The sequence below is a fragment of the Telopea speciosissima genome, chromosome 4 (assembly GCF_018873765.1).
Source record: "Telopea speciosissima isolate NSW1024214 ecotype Mountain lineage chromosome 4, Tspe_v1, whole genome shotgun sequence".
Lineage (NCBI taxonomy): Eukaryota > Viridiplantae > Streptophyta > Magnoliopsida > Proteales > Proteaceae > Telopea > Telopea speciosissima.
Window position 1 is genome coordinate 21,294,246 of NC_057919.1, and position 24,564 is coordinate 21,318,809.

General features: G+C 38.5%; 2 protein-coding genes across 3 annotated transcripts in view; both read right to left on the minus strand.

Annotated features, from left to right (window-relative positions):
• On the minus strand, nt 1-18,848 carry LOC122657450 (probable leucine-rich repeat receptor-like protein kinase At1g35710). Of its 2 annotated transcripts, XM_043852154.1 has the most exons (3): nt 18,802-18,848; nt 1,509-2,585; nt 1-431 (listed from the first exon to the last, which is right to left on the minus strand). In XM_043852154.1, exons 2-3 carry the CDS (start codon nt 2,578-2,580, stop codon nt 112-114), a joined length of 1,392 nt encoding a protein of 463 aa, XP_043708089.1. In that variant the 5' UTR covers nt 2,581-2,585; nt 18,802-18,848; the 3' UTR covers nt 1-111. The 2 variants fall into 2 exon arrangements, with proteins under 2 accessions (XP_043708089.1, XP_043708088.1); XM_043852153.1 differs by lacking the exon at nt 18,802-18,848 and having other exon boundaries at nt 1,509-2,628.
• Nucleotides 15,937-24,564, minus strand: part of LOC122659071 (MDIS1-interacting receptor like kinase 2-like) — a 15,286-nt gene continuing 6,658 nt past the window's right edge. The window contains exons 3-4 of the mRNA XM_043854225.1: nt 17,572-19,527; nt 15,937-16,256 (exon numbers count right to left, since the gene is read on the minus strand). Coding sequence (XP_043710160.1) covers nt 15,937-16,256; nt 17,572-19,527 — 2,276 coding nt within the window. The remainder of the gene's footprint in view (nt 16,257-17,571; nt 19,528-24,564) is intronic.

Consider the following 24,564-nt stretch of genomic DNA (forward strand, 5'->3'; position numbering starts at 1 on the left):
AATTAACAATATTTTAATAATAAGAAAGACACCTTAGCAATATAAGATCAACTCTCATGAAACTTTATGAATCTGACTTCATTTTGAGGTTCCCTAATAACCACAATGAAATTATGTAGAAGGATTGTAACGAGGGTTCGTACAACTTTCTAGTTCTTGAGAAATGCATTGCATAGTTGGACGATATTTTGGATTGATGTGCAAGCATACAATTGCAAGCATCATTGTGGAAGTCAGACCTTCTGCTACCAATTGTGTTGGTAGTGGGAGACGTAGGTCTAACACATCCTTTAATATTATGTCTTTCGTAGTTGGCAATGATAACGAAGAGATGAATTCACCTGGATGCCTTCCCATAATTGTCTCTAGTGCTAGTACCCCAAAGCTATAAACATCACATTTTTCCGTCACTGTCGTTGTATAAGCAAGCTCTGAAAATGAGAAAAAAATAAATTCATTTTCTTTATATAATCTTATGAGAACATTCATTTTCAAAGAACACCGATTCTAGAAATATGTAATATTTGACAACAATGGGAGAAGCCAAAGGGGGAATAATTAACAAACCAAGAAATTCAACAGGAGGCAGCACTTTGTTGGTAATCTTGTTTGGTGTTTTAAGCTTCTTTTTTTTTTTTTTCTTTCTTAGTAGGCTTGTTTGTCCCTATTAAAATATTGTCAAATCTATTGAGGTCAGCCCTTGACCTCGGAAACCTGGTGACTCGCAAGTCACCAATTGACCCTTGACATAATGAATAACTTGATTAAAAATAAAAAACATACAAGAAAAATAATGAAAATTAGGAAAAAAATGAACTAAGATGGTAGATTATAAACCTAATTGTTTTGGGCATAGGCCATTTTGTGCACTTAAGCTTGACTGAGTTGATTCCTAGCACCCTATAGCTAGGGATGTAAATGAATAGCTGAAATTCGTTTCCGTTTCCGTATCCGTGTCCGTATCTGTTTAGCACTATCCGAATCCGTTCGAAAGCTAAACGGATACGGATATGGATAGGCTATAGCTATCCGAAAAGCTATATTTACATGTAAACGGATAAAATATCCGATCCGTATCCGTGTCCATATCTGATAAGCACTATCCGAATCCATCCGAAAGCTAATCGGATGCGGATGCAGATATAGCACTATCCGAACCGAATCCGATCCGTTTACATCCCTACCTATAGCAGCTGCCCAACAAGACTTCTTCTTGGCCCATAAATTAGACTAAAGATGGGCTTCATATATTGAAGCAATTAATTCTAGGTTCATCTAGGTGGGCCTTGGACCAACTTCACATTAGATATTGGCCCATCTTTCTATGTGCCCTATCAAGGTCCAATGGTGACTTACAAGTCACACCTAAAATTTATATCGATCACAAGTATTCTGCATGGTGAGTTCTTGAATTTTTTGGGGGGTTAAAAATTATTGAGTAGTTCAAAATCAATATCAGCGTTTCTTAAAATTATAAGCATGAAAAAAGGATGAATAGATTGTAATACCTGGAGCAATATATCCATATGTGCCTGCAAGTATAGTGTGGTTGGATGAATCAGGATTTAGAAATTTAGCAATACCAAAGTCGGAGATATGAGGCTCGAGATCTGCATCCAACAAAACATTATTGCTCGATATGTCCCGATGAATTAAGGGCGGTGTGCAGTCATGTTGCAAGTATGACAAAGCGTGAGCGACCCCTTTGATGATATTTAAGCGTTTCTTCCAATCCAATTTCACAGCTTCCTTTTCATTTACAAGTGCATAAGCTAAACTTCCCCTTTCTATGTATTCGTAAACTAAAAATTTGCTCCTCGGATGGGAACAAAACCCATAAAGTTTCACAATGTTCCGATGTCGTATTCTTGTTAATACGTGTATCTCATTAGTGAAGCTCCTCTCAAAACTTTTATCTTCTGTTTCTAGGCGATGAAGCTTTTTTACAGCTACCACTTTCCCTAGAGGTAGCTTTGCTATGTAAACACTCCCAAAACCTCCAATGCCAATGCAATATTTGTCGTCGAATTCTTCCGTGGCTTCCATGATGTCACTATATGCAATCGTCCCATCGTAATTCCATATGGAAAATATATCTCCATTTTTTTGTACTTTTGTTGTATCCGGGTTGAGATTTTTCGACTTTTGCCTGAAGAAGAACCAGACAGCAACAATTACAAGTGCAACAACAAATATAGTGCTAGAAAAAGAGATAATAATAGAAATCTTGACTTTCGGCCTTGTCCCACTGCTTTTACATGGGGGAACCCAATAATTACTACACAAACCTTTGTTATTCTCCCATGCTTTCAGTGGAGTTTTAGAAGCTATTTTATCCGGAACAACACCCTCTAAATCATTGTAGGAGAAGTCCAATTCCATGTAATTAGCGAAATTGAGATTCCCCAATTGGACAGGTATTGAACCATATAGCTTGTTGTGGCTGAGATTAAGTAGCGTCAGCTGTTCCATATCTCCAATTTCCATAGGGATTGAACCAATAAAGATGTTGTTACTCAGGTCCAATGCATAGAGATTCTTAAGATTCCCAATTGTTGTAGGTATTGAACCTGAAAGCATGTTACCTTGTAGGTGCAACCTTTGTAGATTTCTCAAATTCCCCATCTGTGTAGGTATTATTGAACCTGAAAGCTTGTTCCCATCTAGCCACAAATCAGTTAGATTTCTCAAATTCCCTATCTGGGTAGGTATTGAACCAGAAAGGTTGTTACCATCTAGCCACAATCCTATTAGATTTCTCAAATTCCCCATCTCTGTAGGTATCGAACCTGAAAGCTTGTTACCACTTAGCCAAAATTCCGTAAGATTTCCCAAATTCCCCATCTGTGTGGGTATTGAACCTGAAAGCATGTTACTCTCTAAGTGCAACAATTGTAGATCTCTCAAATTCCCCATCTGTGCAGGTATTGAACCTGAAAGCATGTTATTCTCTAAGTGCAACAATTGTAGATCTCTCAAATTCCCAATCTGTGCAGGTATTGAACCTGAAAGCCAGTTAACTCCCATGTCCAATTGATTGAGATTTTTGAGGTTTCCTATCTGTTGAGGTATTGGGCCTTTGATACCATTGTATTTGAGGGAGAGAAAATTGAGGTTGCTCAACTTACCTATGGTAGGTGGGATTTCCCCTTGGAGCACATTATTAGAAACATCCAACTGAAGTAATATGGTAAGATTAGCTAGTGATGAGGGCAATTGGCCCGAAAGATTGTTCAAAGACAAGTCAAGATTGGTGAGTTTGGAAAGCATACCGATGTCGTCTGGGATGGTTCCAAACAATCCATTATGATAGAGATTGAGATGGACAAGATATTGGAAAGAGGAGAAGTTCAACTTACCAAGCTCAGCATATACGAAGTAAGAAGATAGGTTTATCTCTGTTACTCTTCCAGCAGTATTGCAAGCTATCCCATCCCAATGACATGGGCTTGTATCATTTGAATCCCAGGAACCAGGAAAATTGTTTCCACTAGCTTTCCTTGGCTTCTGGTGATGATGATTTAGCTGCTACTTCCTCTATTGTTGCAGAGCTTACGGCGATGAAAGTAGCCCATACAATAACTATTTCCAATACAGATACAAATACAATGAACGACGCCATCGGAAACAATTTCATTCTTATGCACTCAAAACAGAACCCAACCCAACCCATAAGCATATATTTGATCTCAATTCGATTTCAAATTCTTTCATCTCAACTTTCTTTAAAACGCATAAGTACCCAACAAAGAATACAATATCTTTCCTTGCATTTGAAAAATTCAAATTTGTGGTCAAGTCAGAGACTCAAGATCACAATGGTCTTCTTCTTACACCCTCCACCAGAAAAATGTTAAAACAAACATTAAAAAATAACAAAACACAAAGAAAAACTATTATCGGTTCTACCTGCCCATCCACCTATACATCTAATCCCTTATCCTTGGTTACCTTCTCCTTTTGTTTACATTGTATATATGGTAGGCAACGATATGATTAGCTTACACTAAAGGAATCATATTCTCAATTAGCATAGACAAAGGAGACAATCTCTCTATCAAATAGCTTAGTCAAAGGAGAAATTATCTCCAATATTTTTGTATATATATTCCTTCTATCAATATATTCAAAAACAAAGATTTATTAACTCGAGGTACATGCCCTCCCATATTAAAAAATAAAGGGTAAAATACATCTGAGTTGTCCAATATTTGTTAAAAGGAATTTTTTTTGACGTACTCATTTTTTTTTAAAATGACGTTTGGGGTGGCTTAGTCATATTCTAAATTAAATATATTTTCAAATTTACCCTTCTCAATTCCACTCTCAATAATCACCTCCCTTCATCAACACCGCGGCCACCACTTCATCCCTGCAACACCACCTTGATCTCCCATGCAACCTCACCCCACCATACCATGCTCCCTGCCCCTACCCCTGCCCATCCCTTCCCTGTGCCCAAAACCACGCATTTTCTCGCTAAACGAGACGTAAAACCTTCCAAGCATATAATTTGTCTGTATTAAAATAGGTAATTAATTATATTTCAATATCTAAGATATGAATCAGTTACAGTGGTATATTTGTAATAAAAAGAGTCCTTAAGAAGGACTATATTGGTCAATAGTCTACAACCCACGAGACGAAGGAATTCAATTCTGCAGTTCAATCCATTCATGCAGTGGAAGCGATGGGTTTACAGTTAGAAGAAGCTTTATTCATTAAATCACTTTTCATGAACTCTCTCTGGACTCTGTGTTGGTTATATATAGAAAAATGTTGAGATTGAGAGATTCTTCAGCTTCTGCAGAGATGACGATAAGGATGGCAATTTTATCTGTTCTTGTGCTGCTTCTGTTAATGGGTTTTGAGTCTCGAGATGAGTCACCGACTCTTAAAGTACTTTGGAAGGTGAAGGAATCGTTCATTGAACACAGATTTCTGTACTTGTAGAGTTGTACAGGAGTTTCTAGTGATGGATCGTCTGGAGTGATCGGTCTCAACCTGTCTGACTCGTCAATCGTCGGGTCAATTTCTCCATTTCTCGGTCACTTACCCTGCTTGCTCCACCTCGACCTCTCCTCCAACCTACTCAGAGGCCCCATCCCACCTCAACTCTCTAATCTCACATCTCTCTGTTTCTCTTCTCGAACTAACTCACTACACCGATTCCACCACAACTCGGCTTCCTCACTAGTCTTCAAGTCCTACGGATAGGTGACAACGGTCTCACAGGCCCCATTCCAACCTCTTTCAGTGTTCTTTCCAACTTGGTCACTCTTTGCTTCCCCTCTTGTAGGGGATGAAGGCATGAAGTGGTGGCCGTGGCATTGGTGATAATTCAGGTTAGGGTTAAAAAAAGGACAGGCAGGTGATGGTTGGGAATGGGATTGAGAGAGTAAATTTGAAAATATATTTAATTTGGAGTATGACTAAATCAATAAGGCATCCTAAACGTCCTTTTCGAAATAATGGATACCTCGAAAGCCCTTTTAACAAAGATTGAGCACCACAGGTGTACTTTACCCAAAATTAAATAGATAAAGAGAAATTTACATGCACCCCTCTGTTGTTTGAAACAATATCAAAACACCCCCTAGTTTAACTGTTTACGTGCTTCCCTAGATTTGTAGACAGCTTACAAATAAACCCCTACCGTCAAGTGTAAATAAAATTTTCAAAAACCCTATTTTACCCTTCAATTTATCTCTTGGGCCATTTTACCTTTATGAGACATAAGGGTAGCCTAAGCCTTCTCTCCCAAATAACATTCATTTTCATCTTCTTTACCTTTCCCTTTCTTCTCCTACGAACTACGAAGACGAGAATCAACGCTGGTGGTGGTGCTGCTGGTAGAAATCATCGTCGGTGCTGCTACTGCTGCTACTGCTAGAAATCATCGCCGGTGGTCGCCGCCACCGCTGCTGCTATTGACGAGAGAAAATTGAAGATGCTGCTATTGCTATAAATCCCCAAACCGTGCACTGCTCCATTGTCCTCTCCGGTAGATTCATCTTCCCTCCAACAATCTTTGAGGACATTTGGCACTTAAAGCTTCTTCTACAAGCTCGCTCTCTCCCTCCCTTACTTCCTCTTATGCGATGTCTTTTTCTCTTTCAACAAACAACCATGTGACATGATTGATTCAAGCAAGGCTTCCCTTGATACTTCTGCAAGAGCATCTACACCTAAGGACAACATAGGAGACGAATCTGTAAACCAAGATGAAGCAAACCATGATCACCACATTTCTCCATCTAATCTCCTCCCCAAACCCTTCTTCCCTCATCACATTCTATTGAATGCTGTTGGTTGGGATATATCCGTTGAGGTTTATTCCTTAAGAAGGAATATGACCGTTGTGAAGTGTTTTTGTATTTAAGAGTTTGGGTGTATGAGTTTTGTTGTATGAATGAAACTTCAGTGTTCTGTCCGTGGATGTAGGTGTTTCACCGAACCACGTTAAATCATCCGTGTCTCCTCGCATTGCTATATCGATCCAATTCTACATGGTATCAGAGCAGTATCTATAAATCACTGGAATTTCCTCCTGCAACTGAGACACTTCTGTTGAAGAATTATTTATTCATTTGTGCTTCTAACTGCAAAACGTTGAAGGAGGTATTCAGAATTTTTCAAATTAAAAAATTAGGTTCTTACGTTGAAGGAGCAATTCAGAATTTTTTTTCAAATTCAAAGGTCAAGTTCTTTGTTAATGACCTGGGAACTCCCTTCCCATTTATTTATTTATTGGAACTCACCTCTAACGTGTCTTGACTTTCTTGACAGCTGCACTCTTGAGCTCCTTCTTTCTTTTACTTCTTTATGTTTGGAACTAACACTATAACAGAGAACTCTCCTTTGGTGCAAGAGACAAAGATTGCCCTTCCACCAAGTTGTTTTTTTGGAACGAGTTCAAGAGCGTGGAACTGGGACGAGCTCTTTTTCAATTTTGCCTCAGTTTTTTCTTTCAAATGGCCGATTCTTCCGGACATGAAACCAATACAGGTATCAAGCTCACCTCTATTCTTTTGAATGGCTTGAATTATCTACCATGGTCACGGGTAGCTTCCTTGGCCTTATGTGGTCGAGGTAAAATTGGTTATGTTAATGGGAAAATAGCTCCTGTTGCTGCCACCGATCCCAAGTTTGATGATTGGCAAGCAAATGATCAAATGATCATGTCTTGGATTCTAAATTCCATGGAACCTACTGTGTGCGAAATCTTCATATATGCTGACAATGCTAAAGTTTTATGGGATTCAATAAAATCCATGTATGGTCAGCAAAATAATGCCTCTAGGATTTTTCAAATAAAACAAGAAATATCCTTGATTACACAAGGTGATATGTCCTTTATTGATCTCTTTGGCCTGTTAAAACGAAAATGGGAAGAGCTGCGTATTTATCGTCCTCCCACAACAGATTTAAAGGTTTTACAGACTCAAGAGGAGCATGATAAAATCTTTCAACTGCTTGCATGTCTTAAACCAGAGTATGAGCAACTTCGCAGTCAGATTCTTATGAGTATTGAGTTTCCCACTCTTGAAAATGTTTGTGCTATTATTCAACAAGAAGAAATCCGGAAACAAGTTATGAATCTCCCTTCTCGTATCTCCGATAGTGCTCGTGAAAACAGTGCTTTAATTGCCAATACTGGGGTAACCGAACACAAACAAGGAAATGAAAGGAGAAATTTCAATAGTTCAAGAGGCCGAGGAAGAGGTCGTGGGAACCGACCCCTCTTCAAATGTGATCATTGCAAAGGAACGGGGCATACCAAAGACAGATGTTGGGTCTTGCATCCGCATCTTCGACCTGCGCGGATCAATGGAGAAAAAAATATGGCTCAAACTGCAGCATGTAACACCCCAAGTTCGATTGAGCTTCTGACTCAACTTCTGCAACAGCTTACCCAGCAGCCATCGGCTAGCACTCCCACCAGTGTTCCTTCCATAGCCTCTCATTCCTCATTAGCTCGTGAAAATGGTAAACCTTATGCTCATTTTACTTCAAATAATTCTAATTCATGGGTTGTTGATTCAGGAGCCATAGACCACATGACAGGCAATAGTAATTGCATTTCACAACTTGAAAAAATTCCCTCAAAACAATCTGTGATTGTGGCTAATGGATCTATTATCTCTATTCAAGGAAAAGGGTACACTAACATTTTTTCTTCTGACACAGAAGCATTATTTCTACCATCATTTCCTTCAAATTTGTTATCTGTTAGTAAGCTTACTAACTCCTTGAATTGCAATGTTATTTTCTCTCCAAATAAGGTCATTTTTCAGGACCGGATCACGAGGATGAAGATTGGTGATGGTTACCTTCAACATGGCCTATACCTCTTGGAACAACCCACTCATGCTCTTTAGGCTAGATCAAAAGAGCAAAAAGATTGCAAGCTTTGGCATCTTCGAACTGGACATCCTTCAGATAAAATCTTGAACCTTTTATTTCCTTTAAATGGTTTTAATTCTCATAGTTGTGACATTTGCCGTTTTGCTAAACAAACTAAACTTCCCTTTACTCAATCTTTTCATAAATCGGATGCCTTGTTTGACCTAGTACATTCTGACTTATGGGGACCCGCCCCGGTAGAATCACGAGATGGGTTCAAATACTTTATTACCTTCATTGATGATAAATCTCGTGCTACCTGGATTTATTTGCTAAAACATAAATCTGAAGCCTTGATCATTTTCAAGGAATTTACTTGTATGATCCTTAACCAATTTAGTGCTCACATAAAGGTTCTTCGAACTGATAATGGTACTGAATATATCAATCATCTTTTTAGTGACTACACAAAAGAAATAGGAATTATACATCAAATCACTTGTGTTGGGACTCCCCAGCAAAATGGTATTGCAGAAAGAAAAAATCGCCATTTGCGTGAAGTCACCCGATCCCTCCTATTTTAAAGAAATATGCCAAAAGAATATTGGTCTGATGCTGTGTTAACTGCATGCCATTTAATCAATAGGATACCCAGTCGTGTTCTAACTTACAAATCTCCAATGGAGATCTTGGAAAAAACATGTAATTTAGAACATATTCGTGTTTTTGGGTGTCCTTGCTATGTCTATAAGGAAGGGTGTGGCAAATTAGACCCTCATGCTACCAAATGTGTGTTCCTTGGATATTCCTCTACAAAAAAGGGATACAAGTGCTATGACCCTCTTCGTCATACGTTATATATTTTGCATCATGTTCATTTTGTGGAAAATGACTCCTACTTTAAGGATCCTTACAGTAGGAGTCAGGGGGAGAATCTAAATGACCTTAACTATGATCTTACTCCTTTACCTATTGTTGCACAAGAGCATATACAAGAGCATAGTCATCTTGACACTATTGAGGTCAATCCTCCTCAAGAAACCCAGGAGAACTCCGAAACTCAAGAAGTTCGTCGGTCAACCCATATTTCTAGACCTCCCTCTAGACTTCAAGATTTCTACACATATCACACAGTCTCCTTTCCCATTCAAGACTATGTTGGGTACAACCAAATTTCCTCTGATCATGTTGCTTTTCTTACCACCATTGAGAGTAATAAGGAGCCTACTAAGTTTTCTGAGGCCAATTCTCATCCCAAGTGGAGGAAAGCAATGCAAGAAGAGCTTCAAGCTCTAGATAAAAATAACACATGGGAAATTGTAAAAATTCCCAAAGGAAAGAAGACTGTAGGATGCAAGTGGGTCTATAAAATTAAATATAACAGTGATGGTACCATAGAAAGGTACAAGGCTAGGCTTGTTGCTAAAGACTTCACTCAAACATATGGAGTGGATTACAAGGAAACCTTCACTCCAGTAGCGAAAATGAATACTATTAGGGTCCTAATGTCCATAGCTGTGAACAATGGATGGCCCTTAATGCAAATGGATGTGAAAAATGCCTTTTTACATGGGGACCTAAAGGAAGAGGTCTATATGGAGCTTCCTCCAGGACACCCCCAAGAGCTCAGATCGGATATTGTTTGTAAATTGAAAAAGGCTATATATGGGCTTAAACAATCGCCTAGAGCCTGGTATGCTAAATTAAGCTTGGTCCTAACAAGTAATGGATTTAAAAGAAGTGTTGTTGATTCATCCATGTTTTCAAAAAGAAGCTCTTCAGGAATCACAGTTGTCCTAATCTATGTTGACGACATTGTTGTCACTGCAAATGATGAAAATAGCATTTCAAATCTAAAAATGTACTTGAGAAAGAAGTTCGATATCAAAGATCTTGGAAAAATGAAGTATTTCCTTGGAATTGAAGTTGCTTATTCCAAAAAGGGTCTCTTCATTTCTCAAAGAAAATATGTTCTTGACTTATTAAAAGAAACAGGAAAATTAGGAGTTAAACCTGTTTGTACTCCTATTGATCACCAATCCAAAATTAGAATGAATGATGGTGATCCCCTTGAAGATATTGGTCAGTTTCAAAGGTTAGTTGGAAGATTAATTTACCTTACAATCACTAGACCTGATATTGCCTATGCGGTTGGTCTTGTAAGTCAATACATGCATGCTCCAAAAAAGGGTCACATGGAAGCTGTAAATAGAATTTTGAGTTTCCTAAAATCCTCTCCTGGAAGGGGGATTTGGATGAAGAAAAACAATCATAACAATATCCTTGGATACTCAGATGCTAATTGGGCCGAAAATCCAACTGATAGAAAGTCTACTACAGGATTTTGTACTTTCGTAGGAGGAAATCTTGTCACCTGGAAAAGCAAAAAACAAAACATGGTGGCTCGATCTAGTGCAGAAGCCGAATACCGTTCAATGACATCTACAACCAGTGAATTGATATGGGTAAAATATCTCCTTCAAGATCTCGGCATGGAGCCAAAGACTCCGATTAGATTATTTTGTGACAACCAAGCTGCAATGCACATTGCCTCAAATCCTGTCTTCCATGAACGAACCAAGCACATAGAAGTCGACTGTCATTTCATCCGGGAAAAAGTTCAGAACAAGATTATTGAAACTTCCTATGTTCAAAGTGCAACTCAGCTGGCGGACATATTTACCAAAGCTACATCAAAAGATCACTTTTATTCCATTTTAGCCAAGTTGGGCTCTATTGATATCTTCGCCCCAACTTGAGGGGGAGTATTGAATGCTGTTGGTTGGGATATATCCGTTGAGGTTTATTCCTTAAGAAGGAATATGACCGTTGTGAAGTGTTTTTGTATTTAAGAGTTTGGGTGTATGAGTTTTGTTGTATGAATGAAACTTCAGTGTTCTGTCCGTGGATGTAAGTGTTTCACCGAACCACGTTAAATCATCCGTGTCTCCTCGCATTGCTATATCGATCCAATTCTACACATTCTCTGCACTCATTACACACTCACCAAGCAAGTATTCCAAGCACTTCCCCTTCTCAGAAAACTCATTTATCAAAAACCCTTCAAACGGATGCTTAAACAGAGATATATAATGCATAAAAACCCAATACTTTGGCATTCCACTCTTCCGTATGAAATACCCAGAAAACAAAAAGAACGAACCCATCACCCCTGAAATCACAGAATTCCCAACTATAAAATTCGACACCAGAGCAGTGCAACAAACCACAACCGAGTTAGCCATGTACAGAATCAACCATATCAGTAGCAGAAAATACATGAAAGCAGTGAAGCTCCGATTCAAACCCACAAGCCAATACAGAGGAGCAGAGAACAAGAAGGCCAAGATGAACAGAAATGGCAACAAAACAAGCCCATTAGGAATCACATAAGATGAAACCCTAACTCGTTTTTGGGGGGTTTTGAGGAGAAGAATTAGAATAAGGGTAAAATGGAAATTTAAAATAGGTCGAACTAAAAGGGTAAAGCGATCTTTTTACTTAAAAAACTTTGAGCCATTAGGGTTTTTTTTGTAAAAGTGAAACTAGAGGAGATGTTTTGATTTTGTTTCAAACTACAGGGGGTGTATGTAATTTGCTCATAAATAAAATATCATATACAATAGGAACAAGTTAGACACGCATTCAAGTTTGATTTTTGACCTGAAATTAGACGTCATTTGGTTTAGGGTCTAATTTGGCCCTTAATAGATTAGAGATAATTTGACAATATCTAATTTGGCTTGCCCCATTTTTAAATTTAGCCTAGCACATGATGTCGTTTTTTTTTTTTGGTAAAACATAAGATGTCGTTTACTTTTTTTCTTTTTTTTTTTGATGAGAAAAGAAATTTTATAAGATTACGATGGCAAATGTATACAGGAATCAAAGAGACAGCAAGTAGTAGTGCTTTTAGAGAGCCTAACATAATGCTTAAGCCAGTTACGAACTGATGATTGAGGGAAAGTTTTAAAAGACACTCCTTTGACTCGGTCCACTATTTGCAAAAGAAGGTTCAGGACTTCAAAAGGCTAGGGACAGTGGGATGAAGTTGGAAGAAGTCCTGGTAGCGCTTGATTAGAACACCAAACTTCTTTCAGCTTCAAACCTCTCATGGTGGCATGGTCCAAACCGTAGAGAATTCTAGTTAACTCCGGTTCTAGACTATGGTTGGTTTTAATCTGTCCTGCAGCCAACAAAATGAGTTTGCCATCTAACAAATGCAAAAAGCCCAGCCAAAGTAATCTATATCTCCTATGTCTCTGGGATCAAACCCTGCGCATAACAAACTAGGAAAATCTAAAGTAGGTAAAAGCGTATTAGGACATGATGAGACAAGCGTCTCAAAATGTAACATAAAATCCAAATTAATTAAAGGGGGGGCTAGATGGAGATCCAGCAACCAATGCTCAATCTTTCGCACCACAGCGGAAGGATCTGGCTTAACAGAATTAAAAACATAATTGTTTCTAACAAACCAAATAACATAACAAGTTATTATAAAAACAGAAAAAAACCAAATGAGGGAAGTCTTATCAAGCCGTCGGCTAAGAAAAGTAGAGATGCAGAAATGTCTGATAGATGGGAAAGAAATGAATTCCGTCCTCAGACCTAGTGGACCAGCTGCCCAGATATGTTTAACCCAATCATAGGAGAGGAAGTTATGCCAGAGGGTCTCATTACAAGTGCCACAGAGAGTATAAGTGGGATCGACCTGAGTCCATTTTGAAATAAAATCCTTAACTGGAATCCCTGCATGTAGCATACGCTAGAAGAAATTTTAAACTTAGGGTGAAGAATAAATTTCCAAAAAAACTTCCACCATGTGGTACAAGAAAAATCATATAAATTTGAACAAGAAAGAAAATTTGCCACTTTTTTTGTACTAAACCGCCCATCTTTAGAAAGAGAGCACCACCAAGTGTCAACAGAGTCAGAATAAGGGATGCTACGAGTATTAGTAAGAAAAGTAGGGACCGTACTCCTAAGTAACCCCTCATTCCAAGTAGAAGCATGTATAAAAAGGCTAACCTTTTCAGGATAGGTCCTCTGGGATTCAGCCGGTTTCATAGTAAAGGTCGGAATCGAAGGTATCCAAGGATTAGTCCAGAAATAAGTGTCACAACCATTCCCTATTTTTTTTAAACAAAAGGATTTGAGGGGTTGGATAATTTTAGTGATACTGTTCCAGGTCCAAGATCCCCTCCTCAACTTAGTACGGGGATAAAAAAGGGAGGTGTGGGGAAAATATTTAGCCTTGAGAACTTTAGCCAAAACAGAGTGATTATCAGTTAATAATCTCCACCCTAAACGAAGGAGGAGGGTTTGGTTCTGCAGCCGAGCATGGCGAAATCCTAAACCTCCCAAATAAATAGGAGAACATAATTTTTTCCAAGACACCAGGGAAGTTTTCCTACCATTATTGTTACCACCACACCTGAAATTATAACTAATGGAATCAATTTTCCTGCAAATCAGTTTAGGAAAAGAGAAACAACTCATTTGATAAGCAGGTAGGAACTTAAAACAGATTTTATAAGTACTCCACGTCCTGCAAAGGAAAGGCTATTAGATATCTAAGAAGAAAGCCTGCAATTAATTCTTTTAACCAAAGGCTTAAGTTGTTTAACTTTGGATTTGTGAGGGAATAGTGGTGTACCAAGGTATAAAGAATCAGGATTCATAGGAGGGATGCCCAGAATAGAACTAAGTCTGGACTTCCCAGAATCCGAAACATTCTTACTAAAGTACAGGCTACTCTTAGTTAAGTTAAGCTGTTGGCCCGACAAATCAGAGAATAGATCCAATATTGCCTTAATGGTTAGTAAATCCTCATCAGAAGCTCTGCAAAAGATAAATATATCATCAACAAAGAACAGATGGGTAATTTCAGGAGCACCCCTAGCAACTTTTATTCCATGAAAAATGTGTAATTCCCTGTAATTAAGCAGAAAGAAGATGAGATCGGACTTCTATACCAGTTATGAACAAATAAGGACTTAAAGGGCACCCTTGTCTCAGTCCTCTCGTGCCCCTAAACAGACCAAAGTGGCTGCCTTCCAGTTTAACAGAGAAAGAAGTAGAAGAGACTAAGTGTGAGATGAGATCATAGGAACGACGGCCAAACCCAAGGTATTTAAAAATTGAGGTAAAAAAAGACCATTCCGTTTGGTCATAAGCCTTAGACATATCAATCTTAATAGCCATAAAACCCTCCCGTCCTCGTTTATGGTTGAGGAAGTGAAAAACTTCTTGTGCAATAATGATATTATCAGAAATTTGCCTGCCATGCACAAAGGCACCTTGGAAAGGTGAGATAAAAAATTTGAAGAAGGGGTTTAAGTCTATGGGCAATGATTTTTGCAATAATTTTATAGGTCACTGTACACAGACTAATAGGTCTGAAATCACCCAGATGGTTAGCAGAGTCAAACTTGGGAATAAGACAGATCAAAGTATGATTGATAGCAGATGGTATGGATAGGGAAGAAAAATAGTTAGAGATGAACTGTGAGAGATGATACTTAATGTCTTTCCAGAATTTCTGGAAGAAACAGGCCTGAAAAACATCGATACTTGGGGCTTTGAGCGGGCCAAGAGAAAAAACCGTATGCTTAATTTCATCAAGAGTTGGAGGCAAGCAAAGAGAATCACAATTACTAGCAAGGATGTCGTTTACTTGGACCAAGACAATTGGGTTCCCCAATGTAAAAACAGAGAGAAAAGACTAAAAATCAATATATTGCGGAACAAAAAAATGGAGAAACAGGTTCCACAGAATGTTACCAAACGCAGCTTTAGTGAATTATACACATATGAAAACCTAATCCCTCAATATTTTCAAGCTCTATTGCAGCAGCTCTCTGTTCATACTGTGAGACTAAGACTTTGTGAGTTTCTTATAGCTCAACCAATAGTTCCCTTTCTAGTACGTTGATCGTGTCTAGCTAGAGGGCACAACATTAAGAAAATAAATCGTATTCATTGTAATAAAGTCCATCACAATATTAAACTTTTTTTTTTTTTGGGGGTTGAAATCACAATATTGAACTTTATCATAAATAAACTTTGTTATGATGATAATAAACCTGCATGATTTATGAGTTTATTCCCCGATCCAAAGAAGAAGAAAAAAAATCTGCCATTAAGTTTTCTCCATTTCCAATGGCCGGCATTCATTTTTTCAAAACTAATCAGCATCATTTGGTTTAGTAATATGAGCGTTCTTGGTAGAAAATGGTCATGCTTTTCGAGAAGGAATAAAATAACTATTTGTGCAATAAAGCTTTATGATAACATATTGATTGCAAACTATAATCCATTCTAAAGAACAAGTTCTATGGATTTTTTATATATTTAACACTAGGCAACAATGTGCTTACAAAGATTCAACTTAGGAACACACTAAAAAATGTTCTTACAAAGGTTCAACTTAGGAACACACCAAAAATAAAAATTAAAAAAAGCCTTAATTTAAGAAAGTAACTAACAATAAATAATAAGGAAAACACCTTAGCAATATAAGATCAACTTCCATGAAGTTTCATGGATCTGACTTAATTTCGAGGTTCCTTAATAGCCGCAAATGAATTATGTAGAAAGTCTGGAGTGAAGGTTCAAAGGATTTCTTAGTTCTTGAGAAATGTATTCCATAGTTGGACGAGATTTTGGATTGGTGTCCAAGCATGCAATTGCAAGCATCATTGAGAAAGTTAGATCTTGTGCTACCAATTTTGTTGGTGGAGAGAGACGTGGGTCTAACACATCCTTTAGTATTACATCTTTTGCATTTGGCAATGATAATGAAGAGATGAATTCACCTGGATGCCTTCCCATAATTGTCTCTAGTGCCAGTACCCCAAAGCTATAAACATCGCATTTTTCAGTCACAACCATTGTATAAGCAAGCTCTGAAAAGGAGGAAAAAGAGAAGAAAAAAAATTCAATTTCTTCAAATAATATTATAAGACTATTCAGATTCAAAGATAAATCAATCAGAGAAATATGCAATATTTGACAACAACGTGGGTAGCATATATTTTTTTGTTTTTTTTTTTTTTGCAGAAAATAAAAAGGGTAATCATCAAACCAATAAATTCAACTAAGGGGTAGCAGTAAAGCTGCAATAGGGTCGGGTTGGGTCGGACTTTTAAAACCCCAGCCCAACCTTGAGTCCCCTTAACTGGGCCCAGGCTTGGTCCGGCTCTAACTCAAGGCCAGAAAATACAACCCTGATCCGCCCTTAGGGTCGGATCGGGCTGACCCTAATTGGCCCTGACCATGGGGGGGAAGGGAGGTGCATGGGAGGGCTATGCTGGGAAGAAGAAGAAGAATAAAGAAAGAAAGAATGATGAAGATGAAGAAGGAAGAAGAGGAAGAAGAACAAAAAAATAAAGAAAGAACAATGAAGAAAAAGATAGGGTCGGGTTGAGCAGGCCCGGCTCAACCCTAACCCAACCCAGCCCTAACTCAGCTCAGGCCCTATTTGAGCTCAGGGCGGGCCAGGACAGGTTCGGACCGTCAGGGACTCAGGGCTATAGTTACACCCCTAGGTAGTAGTTTGTTGATTGTTTGGAAGATAGATTTTTTGATAGGCCTGTTTGATCCTTAGGAGTTGTAAAAAAAATATAGAGTTATTTCTAAAAGGAGCATAGCTTCTATGTGTTGGTGCCTTGGTGGACTGTTCTACCAATTCTATAGTACTATTGGAATATAAATGAAGCTAGACTGAGAGTTTACCAAAGTAGACCAGCTAGTGTGTGGCTGGTTGAGCACGTTATAAGATAAATGGACTTTGGGCTTGGGCCGACCAGTGAACATTGTGGGATTACATTTCGCATGGGTATACATGTAAAGGAGTGGATACTTGGACTGAGAAATTGATTTTCAGATGGGCCCAACATTGGATTTGAGTTAGAGACATTAACCAACCCGTATTCTATTCAACCTAATCCACCAAGTACACTCCTAAAGGATAATTTCTAAGCAAGAATACTTCCACTCAAACAAAGAAAACAGTAATATGCTTAATTACCCAAGGGGTAAAACTGTAAAAGTGAAGACAATCCATAGTGTCACATATGTATGTATACCATACAAAACAATGTTCTGAAAACCGGTCCAGTCCTCAACCCAGTATGCCTAGTGGGTGGTATATATAGGTCACCAATTGACATAACATAATAAATATAAGCTTGGAAAAATGATAAATGTACGATAAGTTACCTGGAGCAATATATCCATATGTACCTACAAGTAAAGTGCGGTTGGATGAATCAGGATCTAGAAATTTAGCTGTTCCGAAGTCTGAGACATGAGGCTCGAGATCTGCATCCAATAATACATTATTGCTCGATATATCCCGATGAATCAATGGTGGCGTGCAGTCATGATGCAAGTATGACAAAGCATTAGCGACCCCTTTGATTACATTTAAACGTTTTCTCCAATACAATTGCACGGCTTCTGCTTCAATTCCAAGCACATAAGCTAAGCTTCCCCTTTCTATGTATTCATAAACTAAAAAATTGCTCTTCGGATGGGAACAAAACCCATAAAGTTTCACAATGTTCCGATGTCGTATTCTTGTTAATACGTGTATCTCATTAGTGAAGCTCTTCACATAAGCTTTTACTTCTGCTTCTTGGTGATGAAGCTTTTTCACAGCTACTACTTTCCCTGTAGGTAGCTTTGCTATGTAAACACTTCCACAACCTCCGGTGCCAATGCAATATTTGATGTCAAATTCTTCTGTGGCTTCCATGATGTCACTATATGCAATTGTTCCATCGTAATTCCATATGGAAAATATATCTCCATTTTTGTGTGCTCTTGTTGTATCAGTGTTGAGATTTATCGACTTTTGCCTGAAGAAGAACCGCACAACAGCAATTACAAGTGCAACAACAAATATGGTGCTAGAAAGAGATATGATAATGGAGATCTTGACTTTAAGCCTTTTCTCTCTGGTTTTACATGATGAGTGACCCCAATAATTACTACACAAACCTTTGTTATTCTTCCATGCCTCCCATGGTGCTTGAGAAGCAATTTTATCAGGAACAACGCCCTCTAAATCATTGTAAGACAAGTCCAATGTAATGTAATCAGAAAAATTGAGTTCCCCCAAATGTTCAGGTATTGAACCTGAAAGCTTGTTGTGACTGAGATTAAGAAACGTCAGTTGTTCCATATCTCCAATTTCCATAGGGATTGAACCAGTAAACATATTGTTACTCAGGTCCAACGTAGAGAGATTCTTAAGATTCCCGATTGCTGTAGTAGGTATTGAACCAGTAAACATATTGTTACTCAGGTCCAACGTAGAGAGATTCTTAAGATTCCCGATTGGTGTAGTAGGTACTGAACCTGAAAAGTTGTTTTCAGCTAGCCACAATCCAGTCAGATGTTTCAAATTCCCCATGTATGTAGGTATTGAACCTGAAAGCATGTTACTTGATAGGTCCAAATAATTGAGATTTTTGAGGTTTCCTATTTCTCGAGGTATTGAGCCGTAGAAACTATTGTTAAAGAGGTAAAGATGGGCGAGGTTGCTCAACTTACCTATGGCAGGAGGTATTGAGCCGTTGAAATTATTGTTAAAGAGGTAGAGACGGGTGAGGTTGCTCAACTTGCCTATGGCAGGAGGTATTGAGCCGTTGAAATTATTGTTGTAGAGGTAGAGATCGATGAGGTTGATTAACTTACCTATGGCAGGAGGGATTTCTCCTATGAGCAGATTATAAGAAACATCCAACTCAGTTAATCGGGTAAGATTAGCTAGTGAAGAAGGCAATTGGCCCGAAAGTTTGTTGAAAGACAGGTCAAGATAGGTGAGTTTGGAAAGCATACCGATGTCATCTGGGATGGTTCCAGAAAATCCATTATCATAGAGATCGAGATGGAGTAGATATTGGAAAGAGGAGAAATTCAACTTGTGGAGCTCAGCATATACTTGGTAAGAAGATAGGATTATCACTGTAACTCTTCCAACTGTGTTGCATGTTATTCCTTCCCAATCACACGGGCTTGTATCATTTGCATCCCAGGAATCAGAAAAGTTGTAGCCACTGGCTTTCCAGTTGAGTAGAGCCTTGGCTTCTTCTGACGATGATGATGATGATGATGATTCAGTTGCAGTAGTTGGGCTTACAGTTGTGAAAACAGCCCATACAACAAAAACTATTTCCAATAGAAAAATGTAAGACGCCATCGCATGCGGCAGAGAACAATTTGATTCTGTTTAGTTAGCTTAATTAATTTTATGCTCTTACTACTACATAAGATATCAAGTTTCTTTTCTGAACTTTATTATAAGAATGAATTACAGAGGTTGAAAGGGACCCACCCTCTTTGGAATTAAAAATCGTGTTTCACATATAGAAATTGCAGTGAAGTTGGCGCCTTTTAAAATCCAAAAAACAAAGAAGATCACGCCTTCTTTTTACTGAGACTGCAACAGCGTCAGGTTAGCGGGATTCGACTCCTCTATTTCCAAGACTGGTATTTCCATCCTACTGCTAAGCTCTGTGATGGTGACACCTGGCCTGGCAACCATCTAACGGTTGCAAGATTGTGTTTTTAGAATTAAAGTGAAAAACGGTTGGGAGATGGGATAAGTCACTTAAACCATTGTAAACCCACTCGATCGATCGGTTCACTGACTCTCAAACCGGATTCGGCTGACTCTACTTCCAATCGAGAGTAGTTAGGGTTACCAAAAATCCCAAATCACTTATCCTCTTCTTCTTCCACCAAGCTCAGTTCTCCTCTTCTCCATCAAGCTGCCATCTCTGAACTCCATTCCTTCAAATCCCCTGCTGCTCGGCCGACGAAGAAACTTCTCCCTACACCGAGCTGCCTGACCCTTGTTGCTCACTCTACTTCCAATCGAGAGTTAGGGTTCCCGGAAACTCTAATCACTTCTCCTCTTCTTCTTCTACTGAGCTCATTTGTCATATTCTCCACCAAGCTCTCGGCCGACGAAGAAACTTCTCCCTTCTCCTCTTCTCCTTTCATCCCTTTTCTATTGTTCCTTCTTCTTTATGTTTTGCCCATTTCGTTTTTGGGTGGAAGAGACTTGAGACTTTGAAGACTATGAATTTCTTTAATGGTGAATCGAGGGAGAAATGGTAAAGACTAAAGAAAGAAGAAGAAGAAGAATCCATTAAATTATTCAATTTATCATTGGAGGCCGGGACAACAGAAGACGATATCCTCTTCTTCAGAGTTCAGAACTTTAGACTAAGATCTGTTCTGTTCGTAGCTATCAATTCCTTTCTGATCTGCCTCTTCTTCCCTCTCTGTGCTTAATACCTATTGAATGTACATACTATTGGGGCTTTCTCCCTCTGTTGTAAGGAGTCAAAGTGAAACAGCGAAAGCCTAATAGGGTTTAGTTTTTGAGAAACATAATCTGGTATGAATCTCACAAAAATTTCCCAAATCAAAACCCAAACAAAAGTTATCCAAATTCATATATTTTCTTGTTTTTTGTCTTCTTCTTAGATTGAACCACAAACATTTTAATCATGATCTGTACAGACCTAAATTTGGATCATGGGTTTTGAGTCAATAAGAAGATAAATTGAAGAAAACCGCTGAAATTTGCAATTGATTCTGACCAACCAATAAAAAGTTTGGAAGAGAAAAGCATGGTTTTCAATAGTTTAGATTTTTACAAAAGGGAAAAGAGTGTAGTCGAAAATGTGATACGGCTCTCGCCTTCAATGTCCGTTGCTTGAACTCGGAGATTGAAATTTTCATTTAATTTCCCCCCAATTTTCTCCTGCATCGCTCTTAGTCACATTGATTGCAGTTTGAGAATCAAAATATGTTGATTCCTGCAAATTTTTTAGTCTCCTTCCCTTGTGTTATCATTGTACTTTTGTTTCGATCTTGGAACTGTTCTCTCTATCTTAAAGGAGATTAGGGTTGACATAGTCTGGTCACATTGATTTGCTTTCTCTTTCTATTGTTCTTCCTTGGTCCCTTCTCATCTGGTTTTCCTGTCTGGTTTCAGTGGTTCCTCAGGCGAGGGAACCTCGTGAAACTGAAAATCTGGCGGGGGTAGGGATTTGAAGGAATGGTTTCAGTCGTTTCAGGTGTCTGGTCTCAATCGCCTCTGTGGAAGAAGAAGAAAGCCGAAGTGGGAAAGTTCTCTTAAATGAATGAACAAATGAACCCTAACTCTTGGTTTGGTGTTATGATACGTTTTGGTTCTGGAAAGAGTGAACCGACTGGTTCTGGTTTGGAATGAAACAGGTAATTAAGGGAGTCTCTCTCTTCTCCCTCCCAAATTCACTTTAATTTGAATTTAAAAGATTCTTAACCGTTAGATATTTATTAGGCCAGGTGTCACGATCCTAGCTCACGGAAGTAGGATGGAAGTAGAGGAGTCGAGTTAGCGCCTCTTAAAATCCAACCCAACCCTGAATCCCTGTAGCGGCTGTAGCTGGCCTTAAGAGTGTCAATTTAAAATCGAAATCCGCCGTTTAAAATAAAATAAAATAAAATCGAATCGAATCGAGTCAAATCGGTTTCAGTTTTGAAAATTTATTACTATTATTGGTTCGATTTTGGTTTCTTCATTTTGTTTCTTGAATAGAACCAAATAACCAAAATCGAACCGATTGACAGTCTTAGTTGGGCCCGGCTTTGACTCAGGATCAGAAAAATCCAACCTGAACCCACCCTTAGGGTTAGATCGGGCTGACACTGATTGGCCCTAACCATGTGGGGTAAGGGAGATGCATGGGTTGGCTAGGCTGGGAAGAAGAAGAAAAAGAAGACATTTTTTATCCGATTGGTGTTCTGACATTTTGAATCGGGGTGGCTCTAGAGGAAAAAGAAGAAAGAAGAGGAAAGAACTCAAAAAAAAGAAGAAGAAGACAAGGTCGGGTTTGGGCGTATCTAACCGAGTCATGGTTGGTTGGGCCGAGTCAGACCGGACCTGATTCAGCTTAAGACCTCAACCTTGGCCCAACCCGACTCTGACTCAAGACTAGAGATTTTCAACCCTAACCCGCCCTCAAGGCCAAGGTATCTCAAACTAGACTCTTTTCGGCTCAGAATGGGTTCGGGCTGTGAGGACCAAACTTGCACCCCTACTTTTTACACCCTCTACTAGGAAAGAAAAGCTAAAATAACACATTCTAGATGGATTGAGCCTATATGAGGCTGCTTTTTCGCATTCTGCTTTTAAAATGGGATTCACATTGGATTTTGAAGATCGTTCCTCTTTAATCAAAGTCGTTAAGGTCTTTTTCTCCTCCCATAAGGCAAGTTAAGTTAGACAAGAGTCAACAAGGTCTTCAAACAATTTTATTTTGTCTACTAAATGTGTTGATGTGTGTTACACATTTCTCTGATAAACATTTTCTAAAGTAAAGCATTTTTTTTTTTTTAAGAAAAGAAAATGTGAATAAAGTTAATTGACCCCATGAAAAAATTAATATAAGATTGTCTCATTATCACGTAGAAACAATATCTTATTGGCCCTCCCATCCCGAGTGACAAGATTAGTAAAGAGGTGGTGTGATACATGGGCAAAACAATTCCTTAATGAGAACTGGCCCTAAAGTTAGATTTTTGTTACTAAAAGGAGCTTCAAAATTTCCCAAAAGAGCTCAGCTTTTATTATTGCTTATTTTAGTGATGAGTTTAGTCATGTATTTATGTCAATGCATTACAATTTCTCTTAATTTCAATATTGCTTTAGTAACCGACAAGAATTTGTGGGATGAAAAGAGAAAACTGTGGCACAAGTCTCTGTCTACTGGTATTGTGTGATGAGTCATTTACCAAAAGCAACCTCACGACCTTTTGTGAGAGATACAAAGTGGTGAGGAAAGGAACCAAAAGCAGGAGTAGCCCATGGGTAGACTCGTATAGGCTCATCAAGGGGACCTCAGGGGCATCATCTTAATATCTTCCTTGCTTACTAAATACGTGTGGAGCCCACCTATGGCTGAGATTTGAGCTAAACTTTTGGTTTTTTTTGTTTTCTTTGAGATAGATTCTCCATTTCCTAGGCTACTGAATCGAAAGTTTATTATTGCAATTACTTCGAGCAAATTGCAGAATTTTTTTAAATTTCCCATTCTTGTTCATATTTAACTTATATTGACCCAAGAAATTTTGGTAATCTCATAGTAAAATTTTAAAAATGTTGCAGAGTGCAAACAAGACATTTGGTTAGTGGGTAAAACCAGAAGAAAAAAAAAATTTAGAAAAGATTTTTCTAGTTTGGCATGAGTAAAGAGTTTCTCTAGTATAACCTTAATATTTACCATGTGATAAAATGTATAGATTATAGAGTTGAAATTTTATGGATAGGAGATCAAAAGAACCCTATTCACACGACAAATATTAGCCAAAATAGAATTGACCAAGTGGCAAAATAAAGCTTCATCTTAACTGAAATTGAAGTGTGAACAACAGACCATGGGATCTACTTATCCATAAAATTTGGGCCCATTTGGTTTGCCACATGGCAACAGACCATGATGAAAGAATTCGAAAAATGCCAACAAATGTGAGATTGAGCGTATGATGAAATTGAGTTTGAAAGCTAGATATTGTGGATCAAGGTTCCAAACTATTCCCTAGTTATTCAATATTCAAAAATTTTGTCATCCTTTCATGTGACAACTTGAAATTGAAGAGAAGGTCTCAAAAATCATCTGTGTTCAAACTGTCGTCTCCATAAGACGCCTAATTTTGAGATTTCCTTAAGCACATCATGTGTTTATTAATAAGATTCTGCTTTCAATGCCCTATTTTCACTTCTGGAACAAAGGCAGTGTGAGGATGGGGGAGGAATAATGGCGGGGTTGCAGGGAAGGGAAGAGGGAGAGCGAAGACCAAGATGTAAAGACAAAAGCATTGAAGAAAGAATCTAATTCGCACAATGATTCCAACAAAAAGACTCCATGATGGATACGTGATATATATAGAATCTGACCTCCAATGCCATGAGAACACACCCTCAAGGCCAATGTATATCAAACTGGGCTCTTTTTGGGCTCAGGGTGGGCTCTGGCTGTGAGGACCAAACTTCCACCCCTACTTTTTACACCCTCCACCAGGAAAGGAGAGCTAAAATAACACATTCTGGATGGATTGAGCCTATGAGGCTGCTTTTTCGCTTTCTGCTTTTAGAGTGGGATTCACGTTGGGTTGATTATTTTCCTTTTGACTCAATGTAGTCAAGTTTTT

What these genes read in the sequence shown, in the direction of transcription:
- LOC122657450 (XM_043852153.1), bottom strand. Translation starts at nt 2,625, where the DNA reads ATGGGGAATTTGAGAAATCTACAAAGGTTGCACCTACAAGGTAACATG. An exon ending in ATATGGATATATTGCTCCAG is followed by an intron (nt 432 to 1,508) that starts GTATTACAATCT and finishes TCTCATTTTCAG; the next exon opens with AGCTTGCTTATACAACGACA.